General features: G+C 39.5%; 1 protein-coding gene across 1 annotated transcript in view; it reads left to right on the forward strand.

Annotated features, from left to right (window-relative positions):
• asic1a (acid-sensing (proton-gated) ion channel 1a) overlaps positions 1-23,265 on the forward strand; it is a 67,172-nt gene extending 43,907 nt beyond the window's left edge. Inside the window, exons 3-12 of the mRNA XM_056265234.1 lie at positions 1,421-1,834; positions 4,838-5,033; positions 14,693-14,840; positions 14,918-15,045; positions 15,116-15,266; positions 17,023-17,079; positions 18,867-19,020; positions 19,252-19,343; positions 20,112-20,191; positions 22,416-23,265. Of these exons, the coding sequence (XP_056121209.1) occupies positions 1,421-1,834; positions 4,838-5,033; positions 14,693-14,840; positions 14,918-15,045; positions 15,116-15,266; positions 17,023-17,079; positions 18,867-19,020; positions 19,252-19,343; positions 20,112-20,191; positions 22,416-22,535 (1,540 nt within the window). The 3' untranslated portion in view covers positions 22,536-23,265. The remainder of the gene's footprint in view (positions 1-1,420; positions 1,835-4,837; positions 5,034-14,692; positions 14,841-14,917; positions 15,046-15,115; positions 15,267-17,022; positions 17,080-18,866; positions 19,021-19,251; positions 19,344-20,111; positions 20,192-22,415) is intronic.
• Positions 23,266-23,721: the final 456 nt, after the last annotated feature.

Consider the following 23,721-nt stretch of genomic DNA (forward strand, 5'->3'; position numbering starts at 1 on the left):
CAGAAAGATCATCATTTGTGTTCCAAAGATGAGCAAAAGTCTTACAAGTTTGGAACGACATGAGAGTAAATAATGACAGATTTTAATTTTTTGGTGAAACCCTTTAAAATCTTATAACTAAAAAAAATTTCGTTACTTCAAATAAAACTGGAATAATATATAAACATTACATTGAAAGAACAACTTAAATGAAAACGAGAAATGTTACAGTAACACTGTCAAGAACAAGTAGTGACATTTCATGGATCAACACTTGTGGGGTTTGAACCTACAGCCTTTCAGTTACTAGTCCAGCATAAAGTTGGCATGAGACAGAAGTTGCGATAATCTTTTCTTCCCGTTAGTATATCTGAGTGAAACGGCTTCTCGAACAAGAAAAAATGTAGGACAGTATTTGATTTTGTCAAGGGGGTAATCCATCAGCCGGAAGTTGAAGCCTTGCGGGAGCCGCCATTGTAGCAGAACTTCACCTGCTGTTAGCATTTCATTGACTCCCATTCATTTGGCGTCACTTTGACAGCGAATAACTTTACATCTGAGGCGTCCAAAGACTTCATTTGTCCATTATTTATTTCGAAAGAAACACGACAATGTATAAAAGGCTCCATTACTTTGTATCTTACGTTACGGCCCCGTAGAAGCCGTTTTTTGTAAAAATAGGCTAACAATTGCGCCATAACCACGCAACTTTCTGTCGCACAATAGAGACATTACCGTATAGACCAGAGGAGAAGCTCGCAGGCAATCTTTTACTGTCTTCGAGGCAATCAGGGGGACATGGAGGCATAAAGTCAAGGGAGAAGCCCATAGATAGAGAGTCCATAAAAGCAACGGGACAAAATATTTCAACAACGTTTTTGAGGAATTAGGTGATTCAGATTTGTGTTTGCACAGCTACTAGAAGATTTACAAATGTCTGACTGTCGTCAAGCTCAGTTTGAGCCTGCGCAGTCGCTCAGACATCAGACAGGAAGTGCAATAATCGGGCTTCAGTCTTCTCCGTTGAAATCAATGGGGTCGCTGTGTCCATTTCTTTTACTGTCTATGGATTTAGTCCATGGGGAATTGATTGGATGGTTGTGGTTTGCTATTGGTGGATGTTATGTGAGTGACAGGTTGCCCCGCCCTCATGCCAGTAAACACATCATCAGAGAAGAGAAGAGATGTCCCTGTGAGTGGGAGGGGAAGTTATTTTGATTAAAGATCATGAGGGCACGTGAATTTTAAAAAAAATAATGATGTGCACAGATAAATCATTTATAATAATTACTACAATATTCCATGAAAAAAAGAAGAATTGTCAATTCTGATTTCATGTTTAACCGAGCTGCATCCCAAAATGACTTTGCTGTATGATGACTCATTTATGGTCACAGGAACTATGGAAATAAAATGTGTCTTTCTGTGTTTAATGTCTTAGGGAGAGTTTAACAGCTTTGCATTGGAAGAACTGTGCAATGAAGACATCAATGATGGATCTTAAAGTGGAACCTATGGACATTGATTACGACCAGCCGCCTCCCCTGCAAGTGTTCGCTCACACCTCGACTCTGCATGGCATCTCTCATATCTTCTCTTATGAGAAGATCACGGCCAAATGCTGCCTCTGGGTGGTGTTTTTCCTCAGCTCTTTGACCTTTCTCATGTACGTCTGCGTCGATCGGATTCAGTTCTACCTGGAATACCCTCACGTCACCAAGCTGGACGAGATCACGACGCCCGTGATGGTCTTCCCCGCAGTGACGATTTGCAATCTCAACTCCATCCGCTTCAGCAGGATCACACGCAACGACCTGTACCACGCGGGGGAGTTGCTGGCGCTGCTGAACTCGAGGTTGGTGAACGCGTGCGTATCAGTCAAGCGGCTGTGGTTAAGTTTTAAAAATGAGCATGAGTCACTCGCTCAGTAGATTATGCTCTCGTATTCCCCGCATGAACGCACAAGCACATTGGAGTGTAAATGATTAGCATGTTTTTATTGAACTTGAGGAGCGGAAATGAAAATGCAGAGCTCTGGGGAGTCCCTGTTACTGAAGTTATATATTTCATGCATCTCCATCTTGTCGTATGGAGCCCATAAGTGCTTTTCTGGCAAATTGAAAGATGCAGTCTGATCATTGTTCCATTTTAATTTAGGAAAGTGACCCGTAGATTGTGAAACGGCAGATGTGACGGGTCTTTTTTGGATTGTGGAGCTGCAACTTCATTATTAAAAAAACGAAATCTTTGGCTGTAGGAACAGTATCTGCTTCCATCTGGCATCAGGAAGTCGTGATTTAGTTACTGCAGTGTTGTAACACCCAGCAGCTGTGATGTGATGTGGGTTTGAATTGGACCTCAGTCATGCCTGTTTCTGCATTCCAAGTGCTCACACACACTGTCTCTTTCTCGGTTTTATTCTGTATTCGGTCCAGTGTGGCACTTTTCGACATGTTTACAGGGAACTAACCTTGACTATTCATCATCCTGAAAGGAACATGCACAGATGTGCTGCATCAAGGGCATAAAATAAATATTGGGTAACACTTTACTTAAAGGGGTGTGCATAAGACTGGCATGACACCTTCATAACCATGACATATGTCATGAATATGAAGTAGGGTTTATGCATGTTTATGACAACTGTCATTAAGTTTCTTTCGCTCAATAATGACATTTTGAATGCAAATATGACATTGTTTAGGATGTCTTTGTTATGACATCTTGACATAAACTATAACATCATAACCTGTCAGTGTCTTTGTCATGACAACTTGACATTAAATTAAGTTAAACTGTCATGTGGTTGGTTTTGACATTGGCTGTCATAAGGCCATTATAACAGTTTCATGAATATTTTTTGTGACCTCAACTACAGTGGTACAAATTGAATTTGTCATTAAAAAGTTACAATGGCTTCATGACAGCCAATGTCAAAACCAACCACCTGACAGTTTAATGTAATGTTAACCAATAAAGCTAAGTGGTTTCTTAAGTTTGATAATTAATCTGCTATGTCATGTTTATGACAGGTTGTGTTGTCTTGGTAATGTCAAGTTGTCATGACAAAGACACTGTCAGGTTGTGATGTATTGGTTTATGTCAAGGTGTCATAACAAAGACATCTCAAACAATGTCATATTTGCATTAAAAATGTCATAACTGAGCGAATGACACTTAATGACAGTTGTCATAAACATGCATAAAACTTCCTTCATATTCATAACATGTGTCATGTCATGATTATGAAGGTGTCATGTTAGTCTTATCCACACCCCTTCAAGTAAAGTGTTACCAAATATGGACATTGTGCCATTATTTGGGCTCAGTTATGAGTGTAGTCAAATTGAGATTTAATTTTGAGATTTTGAGTTAAGCATGTCTTTATATGTTGTCACTGTTGTTATTATAATTTTTTTTAAAGTAGGGTAGGTCATTTTTTTCATAAACACTTTTTGTTATTTTGGTTGAAACTCTCTTCACATCCTCATAGCAATAAATAATAGAAGTGGTCTAATATAAAAAAATCTAGATACTAAATATGTTTGTCCAATCATTTTACTCGGTCAACTATGCAATGATACGAGTATGATGTCATACCTGCCTGTTAACATAATGTATTTCCATAACTCCACACACACTGCTCACGCAGACATCACACGTCATCAGTGTGTTCCGGATGGCTATGCAGAGTTGTAGACAGTCACCGAGCATCATAAACAAACAGCAGCCGCCTTTTACTGTTTTTCCTGAAACAAAACAACAAGCCATGTCGTAACCGTAATTGCAAGATGGCAACCGGTGATGTTCTACCCGGAGCTGTTTACTTCCTCAGATTTGGATTTATGTATTTCAGTGTCAACATTATCAACGTCGAAATGAATCTGCAGCAGTCAGGTGGTACATGTAAGAGCTCTGTAAGTTTTTTATGTTCATTATTATTGTAATGTTATGTGCTTTGAGACATGAGGTAACTTAACGCCATCTCTCGTGACGCTTTGCAGACTCTGCTGTGTGCGTTCATGTGTTTTGAAGGAGGCGTGGCTCTGAAGGGAGGGTGGGATCTAATGCTATTAATGATAATAAGTAAATAATACATTAAACATTAGTATGCAGGCTTCAAATATAGTTCAGTTAAATAAACATTGCAATTTTTTTTTATGAAAATGTAGTACTAAAATGAAAACAAAAAAAACACATTACAGGTAACAAAACAAGTAGGAGGTCTATTTAATACTTAATGCACGTATCTATTTTCAAACATCACAGTTTCAGATTCAATCCCTCATTTTAATATGGTTTTCTCTCCCGAAACTTTGCAGTGTGTACTTTTATTCAAATTATAAATGGGTTACACCAGAAAGCGATCTAAAAATCTGTCTGTACTGCACAATGGATCTCTTATTTACATCGTCTTACATTTTTGTACTTTGTTGTTTATAACGAAATGATTGGCGAATAAACTCTGGCGTATTGAGCAGATTCTGACTAACCTAAATGTCTCTAATTGGGCATTGCGTTCACGCGCTCAACAAACATGTCTGTGATTGGCTGCAGAAACATGTTGTAAATAAAAACATTTGACGCTCTTCACAAAGCGCTATACAGACGGGAGCTCCTCTTTTCAAAAATATATTTTGAAAATGCCTTTATGTCCATACAATAAATTCAATGTGGTCCAATCTTGTTTTGGACCCCACTGAACTTCCATTGTATAAAAAAAATAAAAAAAACAGTTCACTGAATGGTTCTTTGGGGAACTTGAAATGGTCCTTCAAGGCATTGCTGCAATAAACCCTATTTGGACCCTTTATTTTTAAGAGTGAACTCTTGGTATTTTTGTGTCTTGTCTCTATAGACATGAGATTCGGGACTCTCACCTGGTTGAAGAAAGCGTGATGGAGGTTCTCAAGAGCAAAGCAGACTTTCGCCTATTCAAGCCACGACACTTCAACATGTGGGAGTTTTATAATAGAACAGGACACGACATTAAAGACATGCTGCTGTCCTGCCAGTTCCGAGGCTCGCCGTGCCGACCCGAAGACTTCAGCGTGGTGAGAAACTCTAGGGATGCACAGTGATAGATTTCTTTGAGCTCTTTTCACTTCAAGCCCCAATACTGCAGCCCTTGTGTACTTATTTGATGCAAATCTCTCTGGTGTACTGAGAGAGCCGGAAGCTTTTTCTAGGTTTCATCCAAATGCTGGGGTGTGATATTTGACAGTCCAATCATTTACGCTGCTGGAATGAAGTTTGTAGTTCTCGAGATTTCCCAGGGTTCACATTGTGCTGTTGAGTTGTTTTATGGCTTTCATTTCACAACACTAACAAAAATGACTGAAAAATACCCATTTTCTTTTATGTATCCGGTAACATGGTAAAGTCAGGGCTCAATTATAATGATGACGCGATGGCCTGAGGCTAGTGTGAGAGAGGTTTGGGCCAGAGAGCTGTCAATTCAGTTGAGTTTGCATGCATTCAGAGCGGCTGTTGTGTGAACGGGGGAGTCTACTCACAGGATGTGCATTCAAAACATTATAGCAGTTTAATTTATACATTACGGTTTACTAGTTTGGGGTCAAAGAGTCTCTTATGCTTACTGCAGCTCTCATGCTGCATGTTTTGATCAAAAATACAGTAAAAAGAGTAATATTGTGAAATATTATTCCAATTTAAAATAACTGTTTTCTATTTGAATATATTTTAAAATGGAATTTATTCCTGTGACGCAAAGCTGAATTTTCAGCATCATTACTCCAGTCTTCAGTGTCACATGATCCTTCAGAAATCATTCTAGTATGCTGATTTGCTGCTCATGAACACATGATCCTTTCTTTATAATCAGACAAGATGTAAACCTGGCACTGCAATATATATGTTGATCACTGTGGGCTTACCGTAGTGAATTGATGTCAGGCAAGAACACAGGAGAAAAAGAAGGATTTACTTTGAAACAGTTTTCACTCATAAATTGCTTATACATTTCATGAATAATTACAAAGAAACGCAAGTAACACATTAAATTAAAATTGAAATTTTGAAGTAGAAAGTATGTAAAACACTCAAAGACAAAAATAAGGATTTTTTAAAGTGTACTTACCATGGAAATACCATGATACATGCCTGTGGTAATCATTCAGTACCATGATATACAGTTGTAATCGAAATTATTCAACCCCCATTGTGAATAAGGTTTATTGGCAAAATGTACAGACTTTCAGCTGTTTGCAATGAACAAATAAATAAAAAAGAATTTGAAATAGCTCAACACAACAAATGTTTCAAGTGATTTCCCCAAATTCAACTGAAAATGCAACTTTGAATGACTTCTGCAGTCTCAAAAATATTCAGCCCCTTCATGGCAAGCATCTTTAGTACTTAGTAGAAAACCCTTTTGCTGTTATGACCTGCTGCAAACAAGGTGTACAACCAGACACCAGCTTCTGGCAGCGTTTCTGAGGAATCTTAGCCCATTCCTCATGAGCAATGGCCTTTAGTTCAGTAATATTCTTGGGTTTGTGTGCTGCAACCGCCTTTCTTCAAATCCCACCAGATATTTTCTATGGGGTTTAAGCCAGGTAACTGTGATGGCCACTGTAGAATCTTCCAGGACTTCTTCTGAAACCAAGCCTTGGTGGAATTTGAGCTATGCTTGGGATCAGTGTCCTGTTAGAAGGTCCAATGACGCCCAAGCTTCAGCTTCCCCACTGACGGCATGATGTTTTCTCCTAGGATTTCCTGATACTTCAATGAATCCATCTTGAATCCATCGCGAACTATGCTTCCAACAGTGTCTCTAGGAACATTTAGTGCCTTTGCTATCTTTTTGTGTTCCTTGTTTGTGAATGGCGATGATATCTTTGGACCATTCTTTTGACTTAGCCATATTTCTAACATGAGGTCAAACGTGACACTCAACAAACCTAGCCAGTTCAGATATTTCATGTGTTCTTGCTCAAGCACACCTGGTGCAACTAATTAAGCCCTTGGTTTGTTGCATCAGGTGTGCTTGAGACAACACCTGTTTTGCAGATTTGTGCTGATGTGAGGGATTCTATTCAGAGGGTTGAACATTTTTGAGATTGCAGTCATTAAAAGTTGCATTTTCAGTTGACTTTGGGGAAACCACTTGACACATTTGTTGTGTTGAGCTATTTCAATTTATTTTGTTTGATTTGTTCATTGCAAACAGCTGAACGTCTGAAAATGTTGCTAATAAACCTGATTTGCAATGGGGGTTGAATATTATCGATACCAGCAACTGTGCATCAGTGTACCATGGTTGTACCGTCCGAAACCACAGCTATAGTATTGTTTTTACATGAGAAGCCAGTGACTCAGACCTACAATTTTAACTGTAAGCGATGAGAGCAGATGTGAGCAGCAGCTCATTACTGAAAATGAGCATTGGAGCAAGAGTTCACTATGACACTGTAAGGGCTATGTTGCTGAAAAGGTTACTTTGATGATGTAACCATGTTTCTCTCCAAGTTTCCATGGCGACATGTGGAACTGACCCCCCCATCCCCGTCGGAAGCATCTGAAATCTTTTGTGTGGTGTGTTGGTGATAATGCCCTACTTACTCAAATGCCAACATGAGCGTATTGTACAGGGATTTTTCTCTAAATATAAATGCTTGTATAACAGCATTAGTAGTTCCCTGATGTGCAAAGAGTCTCCCAAAAAAAACCTCTGCATGTTTCTTATTCCCCGATGATTTTATCTTCACCTTCATTGCCGGGCTTTTGAAGAAAAGCAATCCCATTTGCTTCAGGCTGCTTTAAACTCCCACAGCAGGGAAAACTCCAGCAGGCTTTAAAATAGGTCAGTGTTAAATATTAGATTTGGTGTGATGTGTGAGAGAGCGTCTGGGACATTCTATTTTTTATCTCTGTCTTCACTGACTCAGTGCTTTGGGAAAAAATAGCCTAGTGAAGTGCACCAGACTTTTTGTAGGCTAATTGTTAATGGAGTTCGAGGGATGGCTCTCCTTGGTCTATTTCCACGACCAGCCTGCTCCTATTTTGTGCTTTTGATTTTTTTTTCAGCCCTGTGTGGCTACAACTAAATGCTTGATGGGTTTCGTTCTGGGAGGGGAATTGCTTGCTTCATTGGCCTTGATGACTGAAGTCATTCGGCTCGAATGCTGTTTATACACTCTCCAAACTGCTTTATTTGGCACTTTCCACAGATAGGATGTGCTTGGTGATGCATTACTGTTTTCTGTCGTGAGACCTATTAAAAAGTTCTCGCACAAGTAGCTTGTTTTAAAACAGTGGATCTCAACCTTTTTGACTTGAAGGCCCCCTATTGTCCACAACAATATTTGAAGGCCTAATAAGAAAAATCTCAATTTTTTGTTGGTTTTAAAACAAAATATCTGGTGAGTTTTTTGGCCTGTCAGAGGACTTGACTTTCTCTTCTGTGTCCAGCACGTCATAATCTTTACATTTTATGTTGAATTGATATTCAATTAATTGTAGTAAAAAGTAAAAAGTAAAAAAAAATTATTATTAATTATTTTAAAACAATATTTTAAATAATGTCAATTCCCTCCATTTCAATAACTGTAAAATTATTTAAAATTCTAACCCAACAATTTACATCATTTGGACTCTTTCTTCCACATGGCGGGAAATCAAGTAAATAATCTTGTTCCATTGTCTCAATTCTTACATATATTGTTTTGTTAACCGAATTTGTCAAGCTCAATCAATCAACCCTGTTAAATCAATTTAATTTATCCTGAATTTGCATAACGTTTATACATAACCGTTCAAAGATTGGGGATGAGTTTTATAAGAGTTATATGAGTTTTTTTTTTTTAAGAAATAATACTTTTATTCAGCAAGGATCATTAAATTAATCAAAAGTGACAGTAAAGACCTTAATAATGTTACCAAATATTTCTGTTTTAAACTCTCTATTCAGCCAAGAAAAAATGAAGCAGCACAACTGTTTTCAACACTGATAATAATAAGAAATGTTTCTTGAGCAGCAATTCAGCATATTAGAATGATTTCTGAAGGATCATGTGACACTGAATACTGAAGTAATGATGCTGATTACACAGGAATAAATTACATAAAAAATATTAACATAGAAAACAGTTATTTTAAATTGTAATATTATGTCAAAATATTGCTGTTTTTACAGTTTTTATTATGAGATAAATGCAACCTTATTGAGCATAAAAGAAACCACAATATATAAGCCAGCATGTAACAAAATATAGAGCTGGATGAGATAAAGAAAAGATACAAAAGCACAGTCACACAAGTCCACTTTTCTGCACTGAGACTTCTTTAATAACAAATGCCAATGTTTCAGATCTTCAGTTGCAGATGAATAAATTATTGTGCAATAAATAAAAGAATCACACATGATAATGAGACAGTGATTAAAGTGCCTTTGCATGCCGTCTGTGCTCCTACCCCACGTAAATGATGTTTACAGCTAATCATGACGGCTAATTGGACTCCAGAGTGTTGCCGAAGGAGAGACCGGAAGATGGTGGGGGGTCGTTTGCATAAAGAATGAAGACCATTGATAGTTTTTCAAATACTGAAATACTATCAAATACTAACTGACTAATCTAGGCATCTTTAACTCAGTTAGCCCATTAAAATGTTTCTCAGACATACTTTAATTTTTTTGATAATGACAAAATAATAAGGCAATGTTTGTTCCTTTTTAGCATGTTATTCTATATGCAGTAATTTTAAACTTATGCATTTTTCAGATGTGAGTGCTGCTTGCTTGCACTGCATATAGAGTTGCTAAGATGTTCTGAGTGTTGCTATGCAAAAATTGGGGTGTTCCGGTGGTTGCTAGATTGTTGCTGATTTGTGTGACTTGGCAAGAAGAGGCGTGCTATTACTTTTCTAAGCAACCAGACTTACTAGTATTTTTTCCTAAGGATGAAAAACATGTTTTAAAAAAAAAGGTAACACTTTACAATTAGGTCTCGTTATTTAACAACGGTTAATGCATTAAATACAGTCCTGTCATGAAACTCTTGCTGGCACAGGCTGATAGGTCAAACTCAATCTGCTTGCAATCACATCATTCTCTATAGGGCACAGCTGATTGGTTATTGCTGTGTCAGTAACCAATGACCTCGCTGCTCAACCTTCAAATAATGTACTGGGTCAGCATTTTCTGTAGCAGCCGTAGCTGCAGTAGCGTAGCAGATCTATTCCGCCAAGACCAAACATTATCATATATGAACAATATTGTTTCAAAGCAGCTTTACAGAAAATGTAGCCTGGTTAAAACCAGACCATTCTCAGTTGTAACTGAGTTATGGTCTGGCAAAGCGTCATAGACAAATCATTTCCAGAGGGGCGTCACCAACGGACGTCGCGGATAGACCTAAACCCAATCAGAGCGATGAAGGAGATGACGTATGCAGAGCGGCGGAGAAACATCTCCGAGTGTTGTTCTTTACTCGGTTTTTAACAAAAAGGAAACTTAAAACAGACGCGATAGCTGATTGGAACGAGTGATGTTCGACGGCGGCATCCATCTTTGTAATGTAGGCTACAAAATCTGCTTCAAAATCCCAGCGCTGACGTCATCGTGTAAAGCCCGCCCCAACGTTTCTGATTGGTGCCTCGATTTCGGCGGATTTGAAATGAGCTTGAATGAGCTCTTTGCCAGACTAACTTTCAGAGCAAATCTAAATTTGCCAGAAGTTGTCTGGGTTTTCCCAGGCTACAGAAAATGCACATCTACATTTAGAGTGTTATCTGTTATCAGAGGTGACTGTGTCCAAGTTAATGTACATATACAAATCACACAGTCAGCTAATAATGTATTAATTTATACAATGTATTAATTTAAGGCGGAAATAATTAGCTATTTGAAGTAATGAATACGTTTGTTAACAAATTATTAGGATATATAGAAAATGTAGTATTGGCACATGTTGATTCAGAGCTTGCTTCATCTGAACTCGCAGGAGTTGGCGCTCTCTCTTCACAGGTTTTGGGGCAACTGAAGTAGATCATCCAGATCAAACTGTTTTTCTCCTTACCGATGTCCTCTATTTATCTTTCTCTCTCCTGTTGGAGTGGTACAATCATCATTTCACCTCACAGCTCCTGCGGCACACACCTCTGTCATGCAGCTGAGATTTAAATCAGGCAGCTCTGTCGGGCAGACCCGCCCTCATGAGGACCCGCAGATCACAGCTAGCCATGAGTCAGTCACAGATTGGATGGTGAAAGGGTTTGTGGCTATATATGAACGACAAAGCTGATTCCCTTCCTGGAGAACAAAACTGCCTAAAGTGGTTTGTGCTGGTTTTGATGGTCTCTCAACCTAGCCTAGCTGACAAGTGCCCAAAACCTTCTTAAAGTCACCATGAAATCAAAATGGACCATTCTTTTTTTTATGGAATATTGCAGTATTTATTAAATGATTTATCTTGTGCATCATTTTTTAATTAATGTGCCCTCGTAATCTTTTATCAAAATAACTTCCACTCACTCTTGCAGCGGCATCTCTTTTCTTCTCTGATGATGTGGCACGAGGGCGGGGCAACCTGTCACTCACATGAGATCCACCAATAGTAAACCACAACCACTCATTCAATTCCCCATGGACAAAATCAAGTCCCGCCCTACATTTTATTTTGTTCGAGAAGCCGTTTCACTCGGATATACGTCAAAATAGCGAAGAAAAAAAATCTATCTCATCTTCTTTTTTATGCTGACTTTAAAACCAGCAAAACAGAGCAGTTTTTCAGAAACTATAATGAGGTAACCACCTTAGGCTAATTTTTTAGGATGATCTAGTCTAGAAATCGGTTAGCTGACGTGGTAAGATGTTGGTATACAAAAGGTATGCAAAACTTGCAAAATTATGACTAGATTATGATCTCGCTGTCTTCTGCAATGAATGCTGTGTTTAAGATGTGTCTGTATGTAGAGTTAAAAACACATCTCTGCTGTGTTGCAGAGAATTTGTTTTGCTCACTGATTGCTGTCAACTTTGTTCATGTTTCCCATCAAATTTCTTAGTAAAAATAAAAATAGTCCCACAAGACATGTATTGGCATTCAGTAAGAATATAGAGCTATCAAATAGATGTGGATAGAAGCTCAAATCATTTTGTCTTGGAGAGATCTCTTAAAATTGATTGCTGGCATTAGTTTTTTGAAAGGTCTGAGCACAGTTTGAGATGTTTTTGTTTGTGACACCAGAATACTGGGGTATTTTTCTCTCCAGAAAAGCTTAATGCTTTTATACACTATCGTTCAGAAGTTTGTGGTCGGTAAGATTTATAATGTTTTTGAAAAAAAGTCACTTATGCTCATAAGCGGTTCTACAGGGTCATTGAGGCTCGGTGGACGTCACACAGGGATGTTTTTGTGGCAGGATTTGCAGTATTGATGCAGACTGTTTGTGTAAGGCACACTGGGACACTAACAGATGCTGATGTGGACAGCAGGGTGGTTTGATCAGGTCTGACGGGACAAAATCTCTCAGGATCTCTCCTTATGTTTTCAACACAATTAGATGCAGTTGTGCTCGAAGGGAAATGTCTTGAAAACACTTTAAATGTTTAATTAACGTATCAAAGAGAGCACAGCAAGAGGACAGAGCCTAGTGTGTGTGGGTGTGTGTGTGTGTGTGTGTGTGTGTGTGTGTGTTTCCGTGTTTTTTTCACTTGGGTCTTTGTTTCCATAGGAACAGGCTCCCTTTAATAACTCTCAGCAGGTCTACAATGAACTTTTCTCTCTTTTTTTTATGCCTCTCCTACTCTTTCATTGTTTATGTCTCAAGTCAGTTTGGAAGAATAGAGATTTTTACTACTAAAGAATTGCTACAGCTCTTGTAATATCACTTTATTTCGTTCAGATCATTTCAGTCTGGCTGCACGTCTCTTCTGACAGCAGGGAAAACAAAACTGAATGAAAATAATAAAATGCAACCATCTGTTCCAAGCTTTACATGATAAATATTATGCAAATATGAATGAATTTCAATGGTTCACAAAAGTAGAAGAAAAAAAAAATATATATATTATTCAGCAAGGATGCATAAATTAAATTGATGCATTAAATTGCACAAATTTTAATATTTAAAAAGGTGCTGTTCTTTTGAACTTTCTATTCATCAAAGAATCCTGGAAAAGTGTTATACGGTTTCCACAAAAATAAAAAAATTTGGTTTTCCAAAAAAAAAAATGAAACAGCAATGTGTGAAACTTTGCGAAACAAAATTGATGTCACTGCCAATACTTTTGTCCATGGCTGTAAGTATGTAGTTTGTATGTTAAAGGGTTAGTTCACCCAAAAATCAGTTCACCCTCATGTTGTTCCAAACCTGTAAGACTTTTGTTCATTTTGGAACACGAAGGAAGATATTTTTAATGAGATCTGAGAACTTTCTGTCCCTTCATTCTCGTGTTACGCAGCACGTTTGAGCTTCTGTAAGAACCAATGAGGTTCATTCTTGTGTTACGCAGCACGTTTGAGCTTCTGTAAGAACCAATGAGGTTCATTCTCGTGTTACGCAGCACGTTTGAGCTTCTGTAAGAACCAATGAGGTTCATTCTTGTTACGCAGCACGTTTGAGCTTCTGTAAGAACCAATGATGTTCATTCTCGTGTTACGCAGCACGTTTGAGCTTCTGTAAGAACCAATGAGGTTCATTCTCGTGTTACGCAGCACGTTTGAGCTTCTGTAAGAACCAATGAGGTTCATTCTTGTTACGCAGCACGTTTGAGCTTCTGTAAGAACCAATGATGTTCATTCTCGTGTTACGCAGCACGTTTGAGCTTCTGTAAGAACCAATGAGATTCATTCTCGTGTTACGCAGCACGTTTGAGCTTCTGTAAGAACCAATGAGATTCATTCTCGTGTTACGCAGCACGTTTGAGCTTCTGTAAGAACCAATGAGATTCATTCTCGTGTTACGCAGCACGTTTGAGCTTCTGTAAGAAGCAATGAGATTCATTCTCGTGTTACGCAGCACGTTTGAGCTTCTGTAAGAACCAATGAGGTTCATTCTCATGTTACGCAGCACGTTTGAGCTTCTGTAAGAACCAATGAGGTTCATTCTCATGTTACGCAGCACGTTTGAGCTTCTGTAAGAACCAATGAGGTTCATTCTCGTGTTACGCAGCCCATTTGAGCTTCTGTAAGAGGTTTGTTCTCATGCATTAAGCAGGTTTGGTTGAGCTTCTGTGTATGTTTGCTGATCAAAGTCTAAATTCATGTTGCTTCAGAAAATTTTTACTCAAATTTTAATTCATTTGGATTAGTTTTACGATCCCTTTATGAACTTTTTTATGTGTCAAAGTGGCAGTTGCATAGCCGCCAATAGAGGGAAAAATATCTTAATTTGTGTTCCGAAGATGGTCTTCCGATAGTCTTATGGGTTATGGAACAACATGAGGTTGAGTAATTTTCATTTTTGGAAGAATACAGTGCAAAAGGAACACTATCTTTATGTTCCTCCTAAACTGATGTGACTTTTTCACAGGCAAGCACCATTCTTATTATTTTCAGAGTATGTAATACAAAAACAAAAAAAGTTTTCTTTGTTAGAAAAGGTACAGTGAACACCGTACAGGTCTGATACTTGAATTATTTCTTCTCAGGTAGCCAAAGCATCTGCGCAGTAGAAATTAACAGCAAATTTAGATAAAAAATGTTGTAATGGAAGGTATGCATTAGTTTTCTTTTGTGTGTGTTTTCAGGTGTTCACGCGTTACGGGAAGTGTTACAGCTTTAACTCTGGTGACACCGGCCCACCGCAGATCAGCGTGAAGGGAGGGATGGGAAACGGCCTGGAGATCATGTTGGACATTCAGCAGGATGAATATTTACCTGTGTGGGGAGAGACAAGTGAGACCACATGATTAAAACACCGGGTACGCAATACTCTCATTCTCGCTCTCACTCTCGCTCATTTTCTCTCACAGATGAGTCGTCATTCGAGGCGGGAATCAAAGTTCAGATTCACAGTCAGGACGAGCCTCCGTTTATAGATCAGCTGGGCTTCGGAGTTGCTCCAGGATTCCAGACGTTCGTTTCCTGCCAAGAGCAGCGAGTAGGTGTGGCGTTAATATGCGCTTTAAATGGATCTCTCTTTTTTTTGACCCATGCTTTTTATTTTTCAGCTGATGTATCTTCCTGCTCCGTGGGGGAGCTGCAAGTCGTCCCCGCCAAGCTCGGATTACTTCAAGGCGTACAGCATCAGCGCCTGTCGAACTGACTGTGAGACGCGCTACCTGGTGGAAAACTGCAACTGCCGTATGGTGCATATGCCTGGTGAGTCACTGCACCAACTACAGCAGCTCTTGACATTCACTTGGCATGGGCAGTACAAAATCAGAAGTATTCTACTCTAATGCAGCAGTTACTATAATGACAGTTCAAAAGAGTCCATCAGGTTGATGAAATGGTGAACAGGATCATTTATTGTCTGTGTTGTGAAATGAAACGTCGCAATTGCTTTATCCATTGTCTATCAGTGTTGTTAGGGATATTGCATAAAGAAATGGATAGAACCGGCAAGATGTGCATAAAAAACGTATGCGCTCAATTGAGGTGGATAATTCTTTTATCCAATAAGAAGACTATGATGGAAACACATTTACCGAATAAATAACTCGATCCGCGACAAACAAAGTCATGTGAATGCATGTGAAATACATGTTAAAATGAGAATTGAAAATGTAATACTAACAACAAATACTAAAATAATACATAAATAACACTGTCTATCTTTTTTCCGTAAGTAATGAGCACTTGATAATACCAAGGTTGATTTTCAGTCTGTTTGTTGTGTTTATAATGGGACTGACACCACAGATCCTCATCTTCACGTTACAATTTACAAAGTCTTTAATGATTGTGCATACACTTGATTATAGTTACTATAATTGTTTAACCATCACATTTGTAACATACTAGCAGGTATTTTATTGGTACTTTTAGTATCTCCCTCTTAAAAAGTGAGTTCACAACTCAAGTTTCGTCCTTCGGATGAGACGTTAAACCGAGGCCCTGACTCTCTGTGGTCATTAAAAATCCCATGGCACTTCGTAAAGAGTAGGGGTGTAACCCCGGTGTCCTGGCCACATTCCACCCATTGGCCCCTGCCAATCATGGCCTCCTAATAATCCCCATCCACTGAATTGGCTCTACCACTCTTTCCTCTCCACATATAGCTGGTGTGTGGTGAGCGCACTGGCGCCGTTGTACTGTGGCTGCCGTCGCATCATCCAAGTGGATGCTGCACACTGGTGCTGGTTGAGGAGAGAACCCCTGATATGAAGTTAATCAGGCCAGTGAAACCAGATAAAACCTGCTCCTGTTCGACCGCCACTGGCACAGAAATGTAATTTAGTTGATTACAAAAGGCGAAATTGTCATGTATTAGTGTGGAATTTTAACCCGAGGGAATTTATATCTGCAGTAAGGACTCTGGCCATTGAATCTTCATTATGATGCACATGAACATTGTAAGAGAATTTAATAACTGTGAGTGCTTGAGGTTTTTAATATTAAAAAGGAATTAAGCAGGATTGTGTGTTAATATAGTTTTGACCATATCGTTTTACTTAATGTTACAGTGAAGCAAAATTTCAAAATGTATTTGATTTTTCATGTGCATTTATCAACCAGTGTTATTTTAGCATTATTTATTTAGCATTTTAGCATTATTTATTATTAATATTTTTAGTTAGCTCTTAATTTAATATTTTCATTTTTCGTTTTAATTTCAGTTTAAATTTGAGCAATTTTGCAATGTGCTTTTGTTATTTTTTATAACAATAAAGCAGCCATTGTCACCTTTTTGAGAAAAGTTGGAAATCACAAGAGCTCTGAACACCTGAGTTCACACAGAAATAATATCAATAAATCATCATTTAATCATCCTCATGTCCTTCCAAACCCATATGACACAAAGCACAATAAATACAACAAGTCTTCTGAAGCCTCACAACATCTTTGCGTTGGAAACATCAATTAGATGTTCCCAATCCCAATAATGATGCTTAGATATTTGCTGCCCCCGCAGGTGATGCGCCTTACTGCACCCCTGTGCTATATAAAGAATGTGCACATCCAGCACTTGGTGAGTAACTTTTAACATAATGCAATGTCACTTCATTAAAGTGTCCCTATTAAGCTTTTTTTCCCATGTAGTGTGTATTATTGCTGTAAAAGCTCTGCAAAATTTCAAAGATCAAACCCCCCCCCCCCCCCCAAAAAAAGATTCTAAACTGCCTGAAACGAGTCTTCAGTAATTCCAGTCTGACATCCTGCACAAACCTATGCATGTTTGTAACAAATGTGCATAATGCCAGTCTATGGTCTTCATTGGCTGCCCGTGATTGACGTCTACTTTGACCTTCAAGCATGAGACTGGTAGGGAGAGAAGAAGACGCTGTTTTCGATGCTGCGAAAGTAAATCCACTTTCAAAGGATGAGGACTCGGGCTCGGATTGATAAGGTCAAACTGACACCATTGTTAGGCCCCGATCACACCAAACGCATTTTTTGCAGTGAGAGGCGCCTTTTTTAAATTGTTTTCCTATGGCAGTGAGCGTTCTGCGCGCTGTTTTTGCGCACCCAGGTGCCCCGCGGTTTACCACCTGCTGCGCCTCGTGTTTTTGCAGTTGAAAAAAAAAGCAACTTAGGCCGTGTGTCCACCAAAGCGTTTTTCCACGCGCCTGGCGTATGTTTTCAATTGTTTTCAATGGGAGCGCCGCGTTTTTAGAACGCCATGAGTGCAACGAGGCGCTGAACGTTTTTTTTTCACGCTGAAGCGCTGAGTGCACGGCGTTTTTACAGGTCGCCGAGAGTTGAAGAATGTTCAACTTAGGGTAAAACGCAGCGCGCATCACTGTCACTTTTTACCCAGCCGTCCAATCACAGTGGAGGAGGGGCGGGACTAATACCACACCGAGCAACTGTCACAACATTCTTTCTGTACAACGACATCAACCAGCAGAGATAACCAAACAAAATGGATGAAAAATACATTTTTAGTATGAAACAAATTATCTGCGAAATCAGTTACAAATAAACTGTGCTGCGGATATTCTGTATCATAGCAATGAAACGTCTCAACGGAAAAAACGCAGCGCTGCCAAAACGCTCTCAAGCGCTCACAGCTAGGCGTCTTCAGCAGGCTAAAAATGCTTTGGTGGACACACGGACACACATCGCGGTTTTTTCCACTGTCCAATCAAATGAATGGAGAGGCGGGTCTTGTAGTGATGAAAGCTACAGTTGCTTTGAACGCCCAGAGAGTGCGATGATGGAGTAGAAACTTGTGGTGCTCTCGCGGGTTACCAGGAGCTTAACGACTTCACGAACCGTAACTACCACAATGTTAACAGAAAGTAAATAAAGTTAATAAAAGGCTGATTTGACGTTTACTTGACTGACAGGACAGCTGTTTCGGTGGTTGCCTAGCAACATAAAAAACGCAGCGCACTGCTCGTTCCATGTGAACGGAGCAGTGCTTTGCACCTCGCGTTTTCGAACGTGAAACGTTTTTGGTGTGATCGGGGCCTTACTGTTCGTATCACTGTGTACAAGTGCTGAGGAAGCCTCCAAAGCTGAAATTTGGTCGAGCAATGACAAGAGACTGGGCCATCTGACCAATCAGAGCAGAGGAAGCTCTAGGAAAGGAGTTTAGAAAGACTGAATCCTTGATCGAACCATTTCAGACACTGTGAGAAATGAGCTGATGTTGCAATGTATATTATTAGAAAATAATAAATAAAAATTTACCCTAAATGCATGTAAACCTACTGTAGGAATCCTCCAAAACAAAATGAGCAACCTTTAAAATAGCATTAAAAATCTTGTTTTCAATGCCATGCTATTATTTATCTTGTTGCGGTTGCAAAGATTTCCTTGTGGAGACGGACAGCGACTACTGCTCATGCGAGACTCCGTGCAACATCACACGCTACAGTAAAGAGCTGTCCTTCGTCAAGATCCCCAGCAAAGCGTCTGTCAAATACCTCGCAAAGAAGTACAGCAAATCTGAGAAGTACATAACGTGAGTGTTCAGTTAACATCGATCGCTTTGTTACCTCGGCACAGTAGTGTCTGTTCTCCATCACAGCGACGGGTGTTTGAACATTTCTTAATTGATGAACTGTGTAGATGCCAGTGTTTTGTTTTTTGTTTTTCAGAATGATAGAGAGTTATGTCACTTTAGCACATTCATTTATAATCTGCCATGCTGGAATGCCAAACACATGCTAAACTGTGTTGTGTGTGCCGTCAGTGAGAATGTCCTGGTGCTGGACGTGTTCTTTGAGGCTCTGAACTATGAAACCATCGAGCAGAGGAAAGCCTATGAGGTGGCTGGTCTGTTGGGTAAGTCACATGTTACTTAGTTATTATTAGTAGTGTCTGCTAACTAGTCCTGCATCCTTTGTACTATCTCAAGTCTTGCGGCTTCTTGACGAGAGATATGGTGTTACTTTTCTATGGGATCAGATTTACATTTTTCACCTTAAAGCAACACTAAGTAAGATTTTTTACAATTTTTTTAAATCGTTTCAGTGGTTCATTAAGTCGTAACAGGGTGAAAGGCACTTCTGGATTCGCTTTGCGGTCCTATATCTGCTATAACCACGCTATGTAAGATTGCCAGATCGGGTCGCGTTTCTGTAGCTCTAATGAGACATAAGAAAACTACAAATTTGACTTGCTTTACGTCAAGCGTTACAAAAGTCATTATTTTGTTTTTCTTCGTTTCTGATGTCGCAATACATCATACTTTCATGAAATCATGCAACATACTCTACCTTGTCTGTGGACATCGTTCATTCCAAAGCCGGTGCTGGATAAACAACGAGCGTGCGTGCGACAGTAGGCGAAATTATTTACGACAGCGGTAATGGACAATTCCGCTTCCAACCTGCAGGGCGACCGCTGAGGAAAAGTTACTTGGTGTTGCATTAAAACTGGCAAAAAAGACTTCAGATTAAGATTTATTTATGTTTTTGAAAGAAGTCTCACCAAGGCTGCATTTATTTGATTAAAAATATACAGTAAAAATTGTCATATTGTGGAATATTCATTATAAAGAACTGATTTCTATCACTTCCGCTCAGTCTCTGTGTGTTTTTGTGTTGGTAGGTGATATCGGAGGACAGATGGGGCTTTTCATTGGAGCCAGTATTCTTACGATTCTGGAGCTTTTTGACTATCTTTATGAGGTAAGGTTTATGAAGTATCTGTATAAATGCTCTGTCCTCTCATAAAGATTTCTGCTGGGTTTTGGTTTTATTTGTCTAATGACATTTTTACAGTTTATTATATTTGAACCCAAAACAAATCTGCTCATGTTCATCATGTTAATCAAGTTATTTACTAAAAATCTCTTGACACAAAATGGCAAGCTTAAAACACACTACACTACTGTTCAAAAGCTTGGGGTCATTAAGAGTTTTCTTTTAAATAAATGAATACTTTTATTCAGCTTTTATTATCAAAAGTGACAGTAAAGACATTTATAATGTAAAGAAATAAAAAAAGCATATTTTGTTACCTTTTAGACCTTCGCATTTTTGTTGTTTACACCGAGACAATAATGATATCGGTTTCAAAAACATGCACTTTAAAAACCAGTTTTCAAAAGTTTGCGTTTTCAGGCCCTCAAAACACCGTTTTTGTGTAAATGAACAGCCAAAACGGTGTTGTGTAAACATCCCTAATATTGAATCGCATACAGTACCGGTACTTGCTCTGCAGTAAATCGCTGAGCCATTTCAAGTTTTGCTAAACCTTGAGGATTAAAGGTGAATTGCACTTATTGAGTCGTCAGAGATTCGAGAATTATTGTTGTGGCGAAAAAATATACTTACACTTTAAAATACGTACCCAAAAATGAAAATGATGTCATTAATGACTCACCCTCATGTCGTTCCAAGCCCGTAAGACCTCCGTTCATCTTCAGAACACAGTTTAAGATATTTTAGATTTAGTCCGAGAGCTTTCTGTCCCTCCATTGAAAATGTATGTACGGTATACTGTCCTTGTCCAGAAAGGAAATAAAGACATCATCAAAGTAGTCCATGTGACATCAGTGGGTTAGTTAGAGTGTTTTGAAGCGTCGAAAATACATTTTGGTCCAAAAATAACAAAAACTACGACTTTATTCAGCATTGTATTGTCTTCCGGTTCTGTTGTGGATCCGCGTTCAGTGCCGCCGCTGACGTAAGACGCTGCTGACGTGTGTCTGGTGCGCCCGTGTATTCGGGTTCAAATAAATATGGCTGGGCAAAAAAATGCAAGTCTTCCTCTGTGTGGAAATCCTTAGACATGTTTGTGAAGATTGTTTTGTTTCCAGCGTGCGTCTCCCTCAGAGTGTAAACGAAGCTTGGACGCACCAGACACACACACACACACACACCAGACACACGTCAGCAGCGTCTTACGTCAGCAGCGGCACTGAACGCGGATCCACAACAGAACCGGAATACACACACACACACACACCAGACACACGTCAGCAGCGTCTTACGTCAGCAGCGGCACTGAACGCGGATCCACAACAGAACCGGAATACACACACACACACACACCAGACACACGTCAGCAGCGTCTTACGTCAGCGGCGCCACTGAACCCGGATCCACAACAGAACCGGAATACACACACACACACACACCAGACACACGTCAGCAGCGTCTTACGTCAGCAGCGGCACTGAACGCGGATCCACAACAGAACCGGAATACACACACACACACACACCAGACACACGTCAGCAGCGTCTTACGTCAGCGGCGCCACTGAACCCGGATCCACAACAGAACCAGAATACACACACACACACACACCAGACACACGTCAGCAGCGTCTTACGTCAGCAGCGGCACTGAACGCGGATCCACAACAGAACCGGAATACACACACACACACACACCAGACACACGTCAGCAGCGTCTTACGTCAGCAGCGGCACTGAACGCGGATCCACAACAGAACCGGAATACACACACACACACACACCAGACACACGTCAGCAGCGTCTTACGTCAGCAGCGGCACTGAACGCGGATTCACAACAGAACCGGAAGAGAATACAATGCTGAATAAAGTCGTAGTTTTTGTTATTTTTGGACCAAAATGTATTTTCGACGCTTCAAAACATTCTAACTAACCCACTGATGTCACATGGACTACTTTGATGATGTCTTTATTTCCTTTCTGGACAAGGACAGTATACCGTACATACATTTTCAATGGAGGGACAGAAAGCTCTCGGACTAAATCTAAAATATCTTAAACTGTGTTCTGAAGATGAACGGAGGTCTTACGGGCTTGGAACGACATGAGGGAGAGTCATTAATGACATCATTTTCATTTTTGGGTGAACTAACTCTTTAAGGGTTAAGGACAACACCTCAACATCTTTTTAACTTTTTGTCTGCCAAGGTAATGAAATACAGGTTGTGCCGCTGCTCCGACAAGAAACATCACAACAACAACAACACTGATCACGGCACTGTACTCAGCCTGGATGACGTCAAATGCCATGTCAGTAAATTCCATTAACATTCCCGCAATATTCCAGCTGTTTGCCTGCCAGTCATATTGCGATTATGTTATACATTTTAGCAGATGGCATCGCGACACCAGCACGGTTGTTTTCTACAGATTGTTCTGGCATCTTGTGGTTGTTACTCTCTCTTTCTCTCTTATGCCTATGAATGAAAATTTTCTAGTATTTTTCCAAAAATGTTTTGTGGTTTTCTGAACAAGCCGATTTTGATTTTGTCTCTATAAGGCAGGAATGTCAAAACCGTTAAATATGATTTAAATGGTTGGATCTTTGTGTGCCTGGCCTTTTGCAACAGAAATGCGTCTAGCTTGAGGGGTTACTGTGTCATATTTGATTAATTCTGTGTATCTTAATAGCTATGGCTGTAAATGCATTGTGACAGACTATTCATTGCACAAGGTGTTGAAAGAGGGAGCACCAGTTTGAAGGCCTGTAGTTGCTACTTGCTATGATATGAGCATGATATCATCGGCCCATGTCAGATCAGAGAGACTAACCCTAGATATTCCCAGGGGGTGCATGTGAGCTTCTGTCTGCAGTGTCACGTTTGTTTCGGGAGCTGGACTGTGTGTGCATGTCTGTAAATGCGTCTGTTAACGTTGTGTGTCATTGCTCTCTGTGTGTGTGTGTGTGTGTGTGTGTTTGTGCAAGCTTGACTGCAAGTGCATGGATGTGTTTGTTTGTTTGTTAGGTTCACACAGAACGAGTTTTTGCTGTTAAAAACGCAAGACCCAGGTCAGTGGAACGAAAAAAAGGGCAAGGTCTAGTGATGTGTTTTTTAGAGACTCTACAGACGCAAGCGCAACGGTTAAAGACGTCAGTCTAGCACGAGTTTACATTAAAAAACAATGTAAAAGTAGCGCAGTGGAATGGGAAAACGTGTTCTGTGTGAACGGCTGTCTTTCTGCATGTATATATTACATGTGATTATTTCTAGAATGGATGAGGAAAAGTTGGAGCAACAGGGTGTCAGGAATTTTTAAAAAGGAAATCAAGTATTTTTAAGTCTCTGACGCATTTAGATATGTCAAATGTGAGCAGACAGAATGTAGTGATTTGTTGTGGAATATGGTAGTTTATGGCTATTTTTTCATGTCAGGTTTACATTTGAGACACTATATTAATCTCATATACAGCAGACATCTGTCTGGTGTCTTTTCAGAAAAACCACACCATCCA

The sequence above is a fragment of the Rhinichthys klamathensis genome, unplaced genomic scaffold (assembly GCF_029890125.1).
Source record: "Rhinichthys klamathensis goyatoka isolate OS25496 unplaced genomic scaffold, OSU_Roscu_1.1 h1tg000231l_1, whole genome shotgun sequence".
NCBI classification, from domain to species: domain Eukaryota; kingdom Metazoa; phylum Chordata; class Actinopteri; order Cypriniformes; family Leuciscidae; genus Rhinichthys; species Rhinichthys klamathensis.